The sequence below is a fragment of the Marmota marmota genome, unplaced genomic scaffold, assembly GCF_001458135.2.
Source record: "Marmota marmota marmota unplaced genomic scaffold, marMar, whole genome shotgun sequence".
In the NCBI taxonomy this organism is placed as follows: Eukaryota; Metazoa; Chordata; class Mammalia; order Rodentia; family Sciuridae; genus Marmota; species Marmota marmota.
The window spans coordinates 40130375-40144150 of NW_026000037.1; the positions used below are offsets into that span (position 1 = coordinate 40130375).

General features: G+C 36.5%; 1 protein-coding gene across 1 annotated transcript in view; it reads right to left on the bottom strand.

The window, feature by feature from the left end:
- The window catches only part of Neb (nebulin), a 200620-nt gene that overhangs the window by 13790 nt on the left and 173054 nt on the right, over positions 1-13776 (bottom strand). Inside the window, exons 137-147 of the mRNA XM_048812256.1 lie at positions 12959-13063; positions 11480-11590; positions 10954-11064; positions 10260-10373; positions 9261-9365; positions 6085-6189; positions 5417-5521; positions 4561-4653; positions 2912-3004; positions 1489-1581; positions 914-1006 (exon numbers count right to left, since the gene is read on the bottom strand). Coding sequence (XP_048668213.1) covers positions 914-1006; positions 1489-1581; positions 2912-3004; positions 4561-4653; positions 5417-5521; positions 6085-6189; positions 9261-9365; positions 10260-10373; positions 10954-11064; positions 11480-11590; positions 12959-13063 — 1128 coding nt within the window. The remainder of the gene's footprint in view (positions 1-913; positions 1007-1488; positions 1582-2911; positions 3005-4560; positions 4654-5416; positions 5522-6084; positions 6190-9260; positions 9366-10259; positions 10374-10953; positions 11065-11479; positions 11591-12958; positions 13064-13776) is intronic.

The following is a 13776-nucleotide window of genomic DNA, read 5'->3' on the forward strand; positions in this document are numbered from 1 at the left end:
GCACAAAACCAACAATCAAATCAGCCTGGACCCATCTTTTAGGTAAACTTGAATTTAAAAAGTATCAAAAAAATTTTTTTGTTTTAATAATGAAGAAAAATATACCTAACTTTAAGAGAGCAACATAGTCACACAGTACAATATCTGTCTTTGAGTGGCACTGATGCATACACAGCTGCTAGGCTGCAGGCAGTAGTAGCTTGACTTGCATATGCCTTCCTCAAAGACAGAAGGATTACGCTTCATCAAAAAGCATTTAATGAGTTGCTGGTAACAATTAGAAAACCAAAAAAAAAAAAAAAAAGGCTTGGGGAAACTAAACATTAATTAATATTAAAAGCTAAATAAATATTAGCTTAGCTTTCATTATACTGAATATATTCCAAAGTAAAGCTCATTTATATCTTGTATCATATATATTAAAATAGATGAGACAAGTAAATTTGTATTTCTGAGTTACTGTGAGTTGACGATATGTTGTCTTTGAATGAAAATATTTAAGAATGATAATCTTAAGAAAGGCTGCAAACACAAATAATACATCAAATAACCACAATAAATACAAATAAAATTCTAGTTAGCATTGCATTTTGAAGTAGTGTTAGATTTTACTTTTCACTTGTGTCACACCAGTTAGAAATACCTATTGTTATTAGAGGAGCACTGGAGGAAGGAAATACTGAGTATTATGGGTTTTTAAGGAAAGTGATAAATATCTGTGTTTTAGAGAAAACAGTTAAAATTTCACACCAGAACTAGAGTAATATTAAATTAGACTTGGGATGAAAACTGAGGTAATATTTGGTATCATTCCTTTCATACTATGAACTTAGTAATTTTATATTTGTAATGTGTTAAAATATTTTAATAAGAATTAAGGGTTTTGTGGGTTTTTTTCCCCCCTAAGAAATACCGAGCTAAAGTTCTCTTGATTGCGTTTGACTCTCTCCATCTCTGGAGTTTTAGCTGTGGGTGTTCCTTTCCCCAAATTTTCTTTGTACAAAACCTGTGAGATACAAGAAAGTACCCAAAAGATATTCAAAACAAGCACAAAGACCGAGGAAGGGAGTTGGGTGTAGGTGAGAAGGGAGTTATTTTAGTGAGTAATATTTAGTAAGAATAATGCTTTTTATTTTTGTACTTCACAGTTTTAAAGATGAACTCTCTAAAACTAATTTTGGAATGGAAAAGTACAATGGAAAGCATCAATTTATAGGATGTGAGTATCATAATGATGTTAATGCTACTTGCAGTATTTCCGACTTAAATACCCACACTAGTCAGGTGCTGAAAATGTTAAAGTAGAATCACAAGAGTAGTAATTCTGTATTAAGTCAGATGGTTTTGGTCAGGTAGTACACACACAGACATACACACGGAATTTGTTGTTATGATGTTACTTTTTAAAAAAAGGATTATAGGTTATTCTGGTAGTTTTGTTGTTTTTTTAATGGGAAATAGTTTCTTATTTGGTAAATTGGTAAATACCGAGCTAAAGTTCTCTTGATTGCGTTTGACTCTCTCAATCTCTGGAGTGACAGTGGTTGGAATGCCTGTTCCCAAGTTTTCTTTGTACATAACCTGTAGAAAATAATTAGAATACCCCAAAAGGTAAAATAACCATAAATTCTTTAGACTACAGCAATATGTGGGCTATTTGGTGAGAATTTATTAATACAATCTAGTTTTCAACTGATACTCAAGGGCTAAGGAAAACAAATTCCATAAATATTTATGTTCTCTTTTTAAAGTAGTAATTGTACTGCCTTAACAATTGGGTACTGAATTGCATTTTCTATAGCCAACACTCAGTGCATTCCTAAAATGTATTAAATAGTGATAATAAATTATACAATGAGAAAAATCTAAACATTTTACTGTATCCAATATTAATGCCTGGAATAAAGTAGGTCTATATCAGATCTGTACTCAATAAATAGGTTGCTTGTTTTATAATTTACTAATCATATGATATTCTATTCCTTCAGGATCACTGAAAATTTTCTCAATGAAAATTATTACTCATATTTTCTAATGGAAATTCTTAGGTGGCTTCTAATCTGTAGGTATCCTTGATAAGAAGAGACTTAATTTATTTTTCAAGAAGAGCATTTTTTTCTGAAATTTTTATTGATGATTGCTGGATCAAGTAGACACAGGGTCTTACTAAGTTGCTCAGGCTGGCCTTGAACTTATGACCCTTCTGCCTCCTGAGTGGGTATCACAGGCTTGCGTGACCATATTCTAAACTAGTGTTTTTTGAGTGGGAAGAAATCCATATTTTTTAGGGGTAGTATCAAAGGACTATAAATTTTAATAAAGAGAGTAAGGAGACTCTTGACTTTTTTCTTCTTAAATGTTAAGAATTTTCAACCTAAAGCCTGAATTCTTTTGAAATAGATGGATTTTATGGTATACTAGTGCATGGACTGGGGAGCAGCATGAAAAAACCTACAGGTGTGTGTCATGGATTAATTGGCAGACTCAGTGACAAGTTAGCAGTGACATCTTTGTTTTGCCAAGAAACTTTTCAAAATCTTAGAAAATCTACATCTTGGTAACAAAGTTATGTCTTTAACACTTTACTTAGGAAGGTGGGACATATCATGGACAATAAAACTAGAGAAATTGCAATCCAAAGCAGGACAGGAGCCATGATCTAGTTTTAAAATGAAGTTTGTACCAAAAGGAATCCAGCCTATATACAGGGGATGAGAGCTAAATGATATGACTGCAAGGTTTCTTATCTTCTTTTGCAATCTGTAGGCCCCCTTCAGGACCTAGGAAGGATGCATAATATCACCAAGACATGGGAGGCTCTGGGTAAAAGGAAGAAGGGAGGAGTAGAACTAGGGTAACAGTGTAAAGATGGTTGGTCACACAAATGCATGCTGAGAGTATAGGTCATTACCGAGCTAATGTGCTTCTGGGTCTCTTTGACACGTTTCACTTCAGGTAGGTCAGGAATGGGAGTTCCTTGTCCAATTGCTTCTTTATACTTCACCTATAGAAAAACGGGAAAATAAGGGTATTATTATATACTGGACAGTCTATGTCTAATTAGTAGTCCAATGTTTTGTTTGTATGTTCTGGGAATTGAACTCAGGGGCTTGGGTATGCTAAGTATATACTCTTATCACTGAGCTGCAACCCCACTATAGTTTTTCTTTTTTTTCCCCTTTTTATTGTTGCATTATAATTTTACATAATAGTGGACCTGGTTGTTACTTATTTATACATGCACATTATACATGGGGATTTCAGGGGTATTTGTATCTAAAGTGAATATATATGATTCAGCAGCAACAATTGTGGGTTTGCTTATAGAAAAGAATCCTGGGCTCTCTATTACCATGGGACCATAGTTTACCACCTGTCCTGAGTTGGGTCACCAATGGACATCAGAAGGCAATTCAATTCTACTACAGTTTTTCAAATAACCATTTAAATAATACAAGCTCTGTACTTAGTTTGGATAGAGCCACATTCTGGTACTGGGTCAGAGGAGAACAATTCTGAAGAGGGGACACTTGCATTTTGATCTCTCTGTTGTGTCTTTGGGGGTAGAGGTCCCTACTTAGATGTAACCCTTTAACTTTCTTGTATTCAGTAGTCTCCCATATCCATGGGGGTTGTTTTAAATCCCCAGTGGATATCTAAAATCGTGGCTAGAAATGAACCCTATATGTATTATGTTTTTCTCCCTATATATACATATGCAAATTGAGTGCCTTTTTCATCTTAACTAAGCATTTACCATGAACTATGGGTATATCTTTTGCAATCTGATATGTCACAATATGGAAAGATTGTTTCTACTGTAGATATTGGCAACCTCAACATATAGGTGTAAGAGAACTTACACCTTTAGGAAGCACTTTATGATTCCCTTTTGATAACATATCCAAATTGCCAGCATCACTGATGTTGCACTTTGGGGTATTTATTAAGTAAATAAGGGTTACTTGAACACAAATGCTGGATACCAAGGCAGTTGATCTGATAATGGAGACAGCTGTTGAACTAGGGAAGGTAGCAAATGCAGTGCAAATACTCTGGATAAAGGGATGAATTCATGTCCCAGGTAGGAAAGAGCAGAAAGCCAAGAGGTTTCATCATGCTATTCAGTATGGTTACAACTTAAATATATGAACTATTTCTGGATTGTTTCCATTTAATATTTTTGAATCAAGGTTGACTGAGGGGTAACTGAAGCCACAGAAAGTGAAAAAGAGGACTAATCCAGAGGTTTTATATGCAACAATTCATTTGACTAGGACAGTTACATTCATATACAGGTCTTTGGGAAGGCTGATTCTTTGACTCTAACATACACTACTTTCTCACAAGCCTGTTTTCCATGTCTAACTGTTCCTTCATGAAAACCACCACAGAACTGCACTGACCACTGGCACACACCATGTGGTGATGGCAGTACACAGGCACCTGTTTTAGAATGTAAACTTTTTAAGGAGACAGAGATTTCCAATGCAACTCAGAGGTCATTGTGAACAATCAGAGGGGTGGAAAATATTGAAAATGAGTCTACTGTGTCTTTACCAAACTAATGTGGTCCTGTGTTTGCTTCACTCTCATCATCTCAGGTGTTTTTCCAATTGCCGTTCCTGGTGAGACATCCTCTTTATATAAAACCTGGACATTCAGAATGAAGAGATTGTTACTCAGAAGAAAAGGAGACCCCAGCAATTCCTGGAGAAAGCCTAGAATACATGGCTTCTGTGAAAACAAAAGACACCAGAGACAGTCTTCCCAGGCAAGAGCCGGGGTGTTGCATCTGACAGCTTCTTCGTCAGTATATGACTCAGACCACATGTACAACACCACTCACTTTCCAGATCTTGAGATTTCTTTTAAGATTATCATATTATATGAATACAGGATGAGATAAAACAGAATATACTGATTAAAGACAACAGAATTCCTCTAACATGAAATACAAAATCCATTAAAGAAGTGTGATGTCAGTTATTTTAGGAAGGATTATAAAAGAAATCAAAATATCAAAAATAAATTCACCTTTGTGAAACAAACAACACACATTACTGCTCTGGGATTACTGAGGCAGGAGGATTGAAAGTTCAAGGCTAACCTGGGCAATTTAGTGAGACCCTACTCAAAACATTAGAAGGGCTGGGGATCTAGCTCAGTGGTAGAGCACCCCAGGTTCAATCCCCAGTATTTTTTAAAAAAAATCTAGAACAGTTACTTTGAAGTTTATTTCAATGGTCTCTGAAATGATGATTTTTGGAGCAAAGTACAGGGAATTTTAACAACCACTAGTATTAACTGTAATGGTTAGATGTTAATTGTATCAAGGTGAGACTAGTATGTTTTTTAGAAGAGGAGAATGGAATTATTAGGTTAGCATTAAATGGAAAATAAATAGTAAATATACCGAGCTGAAATTCTTTTGGTTTTCTTTAACACGCAGTATTTCTGGCGTGTCTTGAACAACTGTAATTTTTCCTTTACTGTTTTTAAGGTCACACTGGTATTGGAGCTATGAAGAAAGAGTAAATATCCTGTTAAGATTTCAACATTGTTCTACATATTTTTAATTTTCCTAAATTATAGTCACAAGGAAGTTAAAATTCTATATTTTAAAAAGTCCATGCTACAATAATAATAATCTGAGATCTAAAGAAAAATTCTTTAATAAAAAATGTATGAAGAAACTCATTTGGGGTAGGGGTATTGGGGATTACAGTCCCAGAAACTGATTTTTAAAAACTGAAATCGTTAAAATTAAGGCTTATTTATCAAAGTATCCCTTCCCTAGATTTAACTTTGAGGAAGACATGTCACCAATAATGGAAGATAGTGATAGTTCATATTCAGTAACAAGAAGCCACCCACCAAGTAACAAGATTTACTTTCAGACTCTGATTTGGGGTTGAAGTATAAGGGGAGCCAGGGAAGAATCAAACACACATTTCTGAGGGCAAGAACAGAGTAGTGGAGGGCTACTCAACAGCCATGTTTCAGTGGCAGGATGCCCAAGTGCTTAGCCTGCATGATCCCAGATATCAGTAGGTTATGCTTTAGAGTCAATAAAAAACTTACAAGGCTGAAGTTCTTTTGGTTCTCCCGTACTCTTTGCATCTCTGGAGTGTCCAAAACAGTCTCATAATATGACATGGATTTCTCTGCATCTTCTTTGTACTTTTTCTAGGAATAGATTCCAAGAAACGAGTGAACACCATAGGAATATGGGCCAAATGGAACCTGAAATAGCTGTTCTGGTTCAGCAGAAGGAAAGTCCTTTACATCTTGATTATACAAGTATGTTAGAGAGTAATAAAACAGTCCTCTTGGTCAGTAAGGGCCATATCTTTTCTTTCCAGAATGAAGACCAAGCATTTAATAGGACCCACTGTCATGACAAAGCTGGCAGAGAAAGGCCCACAAGAGGGAAGTCACTGCTAATGAGGCTCTTGGGGTGGGGAGGGGCGGGGGGCGATGGAGTTGCCTCCAGTGGTGTCAGTCATCTCTGAGTTAGACCAAGTCACTTAACCAGGAGCCAGGCAGGAAGAGAAGAACAAGAAGATTAGAACTTTCACTCTCCTGAAGGCCAGCCTCAGTGGTGACTGGGAAATTTCTGCTGAACTTGAAGCAGTTACATTCTGGGCTCCTAACTGCTTGCTTGATTGAGCAAGCAGATACTTCCAGAACATGGCTCTCATGCTGCAGAAACTAGCCTGCTGTTACTGGAGGTCCTACTAAATAGGAAGACCTAGGGCTGCAACCCTGGGTAACTTAACTTACCAAGGGCTGCTCTGAGTCACCCATCACTTTTCTTTTGGCCTCCCTGGCCTGCACTAGACTTTGGCCAGAGAAGTACCTGTAAGGGATACACTTCCTGGACATACACAGCCAGTCCCAGCACCAGACTGATATTTTTAGTTATTTTCTGTAGCAGAACTCTTACTCTGCCTTAGAGCTTTATTATCTTTTATCATTTGTCAGTATGTCCTTTCACTTTTCTCTCTAGCTTTATTGAACTCTAGTTTCTTCTATAGTTCAGGGAAGTTTGGGGTGTATAGGGATATAGACTGAGGAAAGACACTAGTCACTTTTGTATGTGGATAAAACTGTTCTATCTAGATTGTAGTATATATGCATTATTATTAGTATTGAAAATTTTAATCTTCTCAAAGACAAATAGTTTTAGGCAATCAGAGATTTAGGCCTATATTTTGTTTAATGTGGGTTTCTAGAAGAACAGGAACAGATTATTTGTCCAAGAAGTAGTTACTTGAATGCCTCTTTTTAGTTATACAAGTATAAGGGAAAAGTTCTCATTTTCCTGGGAAAAGAATATAAGCAGGCTTTATTTTTTAAAATTAGTAAAAACTGCCTCTACGGGTTTTACAAAGCTAACTTAGGTAGCAATCCTTGTGATTCTGTCATCCCCGAGAGAGGTAATCAGTTTACACATGGAACCTGATGGTATTTGGGAGGGAAAGGTCTATATTCAGTCCAGTGTCAGAACTTGTGAATGAGCTCACAAGGTTGTCATTAATCCCCAAAAGGCTTAGATATTATAAAATACATACTCCCCAAATAGAAATGGAGAAGCAGTTTTGTGAAAAATACTAGCACAATTCCATCATTCAAATTTTTTAATACTGGTCTAAATTGTTGAGGAAGTAACGTGCCTGTCATATTTTAGGCCTGAGGAACCAGCCACAGAGAACCCAAGGAGAGGAAACACCAGCAAAGTAAGTGATCCAGGCCTCCCTGGAATAGGCCTGCATGCTGTGGTTCTCCTCAAAGGTCAGCAATATTGAAAGCAGAATGTCTTATAGTTGCCATGTGCCTCACAGCCCAAGGAACCCTGGGCTCTGGGGCTCTCCCAGTAAACATAGCAGGGTAGTTTGGGATTCACATAATTTTGGTAAATTTGAAAAGTTGCTTTTCCCAAATAAAAGTTCTGCCCCCAAATAAAAGGTTAATTTCTCCCAATTGAATATGTATGTTTCCCGATTAAACTACTTTTCTAATGAGAGTTCTTTTCTTTTTAATTTATTTTTGCTGTGCTAGGGATTGAACTTAAGACCTCACGTGTGCTAAGCAAGTGCTCTACAGAGCCACATCCCCAGGGTAATAGCTTCTTTTCATGTCTAACTTTACAATAGAGAATTATACATTAGTAATAAAGGGTTTAAATCAATAGTTCTCAATCTGATAGGCTATTAAAGAGATCCTCTATGAAGATTTAAACAAAAACAGATCTCTAAGCACCTACCTCAGATTTACAAGATTCAGAATTCCAGGTACAACCAAGAAATCTACATTACCAGGTTTTTTGTTTTTTTTTTTTTAAAGCAGCCAGGTCAGGTTATAACTACTGCTTTGGAACTCATGGCTCAGAAGACAAGCAAAAGTTCTAACTTGGGACTACTCAGTTCTGATTATCATTGAAGAGTATTTACACAAATGAATATATCCTGTTGTACGAAGTGATCTTGCTCATCTATTGGTAGGAAGATGGAAGTTACCCATGATGGGAGGACTCAGGGTTAGATCATGTAGTTAGAATTGATGATACAATCTCACTCATTATAGATTGGTAATCCAAATGTGGGCTGTTCACATGGTGTCTTCTAGATTTGTACACAAATTTTATATCCATATTAAAAGTTACATATTAAATTATTAATTGTGAATTGTACCTTGTAAGAGTTCTTTAGTATCTTAAAATTCTGTCTAATTTTTTTCTCCAGTGCTGGAGATCAAACCCAGGACCTCATACTCTTACTGAAGTATAGCCCCAGCTCTTCTTAAAATCTATTTTATTTATTTTCTTGTGGTGCTGGGGATCAAACCCAGACCTTTGAGCAAGCTAGGCAAACACTCTACCACTGGATTACATCCCTGTTATCTATCATTTTTTAAAAATCTGATACAGAACTTTCAACTCTGACTTAAATTTGTATCATATGTAAATCCCATTTGTTTTATTTGGGGAAATTGTGATTTTAAAAATCCTCCTTAGGGCTGGGGATGTGGCTCAAGTGGTAGCGCGCTCGTCTGGCATGCGTGCGGCCCGGGTTCGATCCTCAGCACCACATACCAACAAAGATGTTGTGTCTGCCGATAACTAAAAAAATAAATAAATATTTAAAAAAAAAAAAAAAAAAAAAAAAAAAAAAAAAAATCCTCCTTAGGTATAAGCAGTGGGACTTTTTTTCTCCATGACTGGAACTTGTGAGATATATTCTAATTAATGACCTTACCTGACTTGAAAGGTTCTTGACTTGTTGGGCATGAATGATCTCTGGAGTATCAACCACAGAAGTGAAATTGGCTTTTTCCATTTCTGCTGATTGCTTATATTTAATCTGTAAAAGAAGGACACCCAACAGTTGGGTAAATGTTTGCAATGTGCACAACATTTGTTGGCTTAGTTTCCTTAAGAAGTGAACAATATTTCTTTTCCAAGAGAGACTCATCCATTTGATATTCAACAGACATTCCTTCCCATTGTGTTTACAGCTTTATGTTAAAGAGTGATGTTCAGAAAGATCATCTTAGCTGTTGGAAGACTATCCAGTTAGGTACGGGATTCAGTATAAGGACACAGATGATCAACAGGTAGTAAGGACCCACATAAATTAGCATTAAACAACATTGGATGCCTAAAAGATGTGTTTTAAATTTAGGCCTTGATGGTGAAAGAAAGCCTGGAATTCTTGGTGCCAAATGAGAAGGAGACTAAGAAGCAAGGTCAAGAGTCAGAGTCTACCCCAGCTCCAACAGTGGTTTGGTTATCCAGCTTCTGCTGTTTACTCTGAATGTCTGCAGTGGCTATAAACTCTGGAAGGCAGAACAACCTAACAGGGGGTCCCTGATCATTTGGAACAGATTTCATCAGGCAGATGTTCAAGAATGCCACTGTTTGCATTTGACTGTCACTAATGAACAAGTAAGATATAAAGGAAGCCAGGTGCTGTGGTGCATGCCTGAAATCCCAGTAGCTAGGAGAGGCTGAGGCAGGAGGATCTCAAGTTCAAAGCCAGCCTCAGCAAAAGTAAGGCGCTAAGAAACTCAGTGAGACCCTGTCTATAAATAAAATACAAAATAGGGTTGGGGATGTGACTCAATGGTGGAGTGCCCTGGAGTTCAATCCCAGGTACCCCCCCCCCCCCAAAAAAAAAATGTACAGAGGAAAGACAATATGTCATTAAAATTGCAACTACTTTCTTGAAAGATTGACATGGAATAGAAATACTGACCTGACTAGCAATATCAGTAGCATTCCTGGCCCGCATAAAGTCCGGAGTTTCGTTGGCCATGGCATTCAGGCCTCTTCCTTTGACTTCCAGCTCCAGGTCTCTCTTATATTCTTTCTGTAGGAGCATTATTAAAACAGAGAAACAACAAACAAAAAGTCACCTAACTTCTGCATGTAGATGATAAGCATACAGAGTGTATATAAATCCATACAACATGCTACCACAGTTGTCACAGTGTTCTTGCTAGTTTACCTTCACTGTTGCATGTGACAGGATGGAGTGGGGTCTATAGAAGCTCCTATAGGAAACTATTCTGTGCATGTTAATATAAGTCCTTGTTTTGAATGCTTTACCATTTTCTAATTAGAGAAAGTTAAAATAAAAATCTTTAAATCTGGTTTGGTACATAACTAGGATAAAATTTAGGTGCATACTACTCCTGTATGGTATTTTAATTTAAATGAGCACAATGAATGTATCAAAGTTAAATAACATTAAATAACTGGTTATGACAACCACTATAGAAACATGTTATAATATCCACTCATTGGAAACTGACATATTTTACTTAATCGTTACTAATTATGTTAGATTTAGAACTTGAAATTTAAAAACTCTATCTTTGCCTGTCTTTTTGGTGTAACTGGGGTTGGAAGATGCTCTGTTACACATTGGTGGTTGACTGTGGTCTCACCTCATTGAGAATCTGAGTGGCATTCTTTGCACGTAGCATGTCGGGAGTATCTTCCATTTCAGTGAGACCCTTTCCACGAATGCTTTCTTCTAGATCTTTCCTGTACTCTTTCTAGATCACAAAATAAAAATAACAACACTGACAAGAAAGCCTAGATTGTTCTCTTTGGTGAAAAACCAAAAAAAAATTTTTTGAAGGATTTACACTTCGAGTTTTTAACAGTTTATGGTTAAGTAAAGATCTGAAAAAAGGCAGGGTATAAGCTTCATCAGTTAATAGTCAATATAAAATGAAAGACTAGAAATTAATAGAATGCTAAGGTAAGCACATTTTAAAATAAGTACTCCAGTAAAAAATTAGAACAATTAACAGGGGTAATAGATTAGGTAGTAGTGCCAACACATGGGAACTCAACCTGAAACCCGCAGTTAGATGGTACTGAGAAGGGCAGGAGGAACACATTGATGAGTGTCATTAGTGCAATTATTTGGATAACAAGGGAAAGAAAAGACCAAGTGGCTACTACCTCGCTTGCTATTTTGGTTGCATATTTGACATGTAATAAAGCTGGTGTAACCTCCAGGCCAGTCAGGTTTCTGCCTTTAATGGACTCTTCATAATCTTTCCTATATTCTTTCTAATATAAGTAGGAAGGAAAGACAGGTTAAAAAAAAAGAATCTTTGTTATATTTTCTCTCTCAACCCTAGGAAGAAAAAAAATTACAACATTTTATTTCTATGTATGGCCTCTTAACTGGATTGTGGTTCTGCCAATGATCAGAGATTTTAAGCATATCTGATTGTTCTGGAAATATTGTGCCTATGGCTAATGGCTCCAGGGAAATTCAGGGTGTGGGAAACTTTGATGGGTCCCTTGCTCACATGAGGTTGTAACTGGGCCTGGCCCTCTGCCAGAGTAGAAGGATGGATGAACTATCAACTCTGAATTCACTGTCTCTCTTAAAACTGTCCTACATTTTTAAGGTGACAAAAGATTTTATTTCAGAATTTGAAGTAAGTGACTCAAGGAGGATAAGTAGGAAAAGGCCACTGCAAACTTGGCCTTTATCATAATCATGACCTATTTTCTGAATCACTGAATAGATGAGTGGGTAACTGGCACAGAGAAACTGTGGTTTTGCTACAGTTGAAACTCCACCCGTGTCCACCTCATCTCCTCTTCCACCCCTGGACAAGGGTATCTAACCGAGAGGACCGAAAACAGATGTTTAACTCCACTTTTATGATTTAAAAAAAAAATTAGTGGATTTTAAATTTACAGAAAAATTGTAAGAAAATACAAGGAATTCCATAGATTCTTTATTTAGCTCCACCAATTGTTTGATAACTATTTTAAACTCCATGAGCTAGCATTCTATACACAAGAAAACTCTACAAACTGTTAATTTTTAAAAAATTATCTTTATAGTTGGAGGAGAGGCAAACAAATTCCAAACAGGACTTTTCCCAATGAAACAGATTTAAGATTCAAAATAAAATTCCATTCTTCTCATGGTTAACAACAACAACAACAAAAAGTGACAAAGATTTTTAAAAATATCTACACTTAAAATTCCAGAATAGGAAATACGGGACCTTGACTTTTTATTTTTTGGGGGCCTTGGTATACATCTTGATCACAGATCCCCTTTAGACATGGCACATCCTACTTAGTAGTCCAAAACCAATGGTGTATCTGTGTGGAGGGAACTTGCCATTCATCAAAGAAAATATCAAATTAAATTCAGTATGATTTGTTTCAGTATTAGGAACAGTTTTCTACTTTTACAAAAGTCGTCATTGAAATAAAATATATATGGTAAATATCTACTAGTTAGAGTATTAAAAAAGAAAACTATAGACTTTCTGTAATGAAAAATATTTTAGTGATCATTTATTAAGAAATTCTCCCATCTACCACTTTGGGGTAACAGGAGGCTGGACAGAGCTTGTGTTCGTTAGCTTATCTATACCTTTGTTTATAGTGTGGTTTTGTACAACTTACCCCACTCTGCATCTGCTGAGATTCTTTGGCAGTGATGTATGTTGGTGTCTCAAAGTCCAACATGGGCTTTCCTCGCTCTTTTTCATATTTTTCTTTGTATTTTACCTAGTGATTAAGAGCCTTGTTAGATCTCCATGTTGCTCAGTTCCTAAACAGAGACCAGTTCAAAGACAGTACTTTCTAATTGATACATTATGTCTAATTCAGTCATTTCATTGCCTCTCAAAACAAGTTTCCTGTTGTGTTCAGAGGCAGTATCTTTTTATTGTTACCTGGGTGTAGAAGGGATACCATAGCAGTTTGAAAGGCACAGTCAAGATTCAGATTCAATTCAAGGTGACAAAAATATCACCGAGAAGAATCAGCTGAGAGAAATGTTGATGGAGAAAATTGCCCACAAATAAGTTTGGCCAAGATTCAGTGTGTAGATGTGAACACCTTAACAGCATTAGTAACTATTTCTGATAAAATCTCCAGTTTCTTAAGAACTTTATTGGAGACCTGGGGTCTTGATTGAATAAGTCAATGCAACCTTACTTACAAGTAAACAACTCTCTCTGGTCGTAACTGGTCATATATTTAATACAGCCAATATATATAGAACTGAGAACCTGGGCATGGTGGCACAGGCCTGCAATCCTAGGGACTTGGGAGACTGAGGCAGGGGAATTGCAAGTTTGAAGCCAGCCTGGGCAATTTAGCAAAACCCTGTTTCAAAATAAAAATACAAAGGTCTGGAGATGTAGCTTAGTGGAAAAGTGCCCCTGGGTTCAATCACCAGTGTCAAAAAAAAAAAAAAAAAAAAGAATAAAAATTTT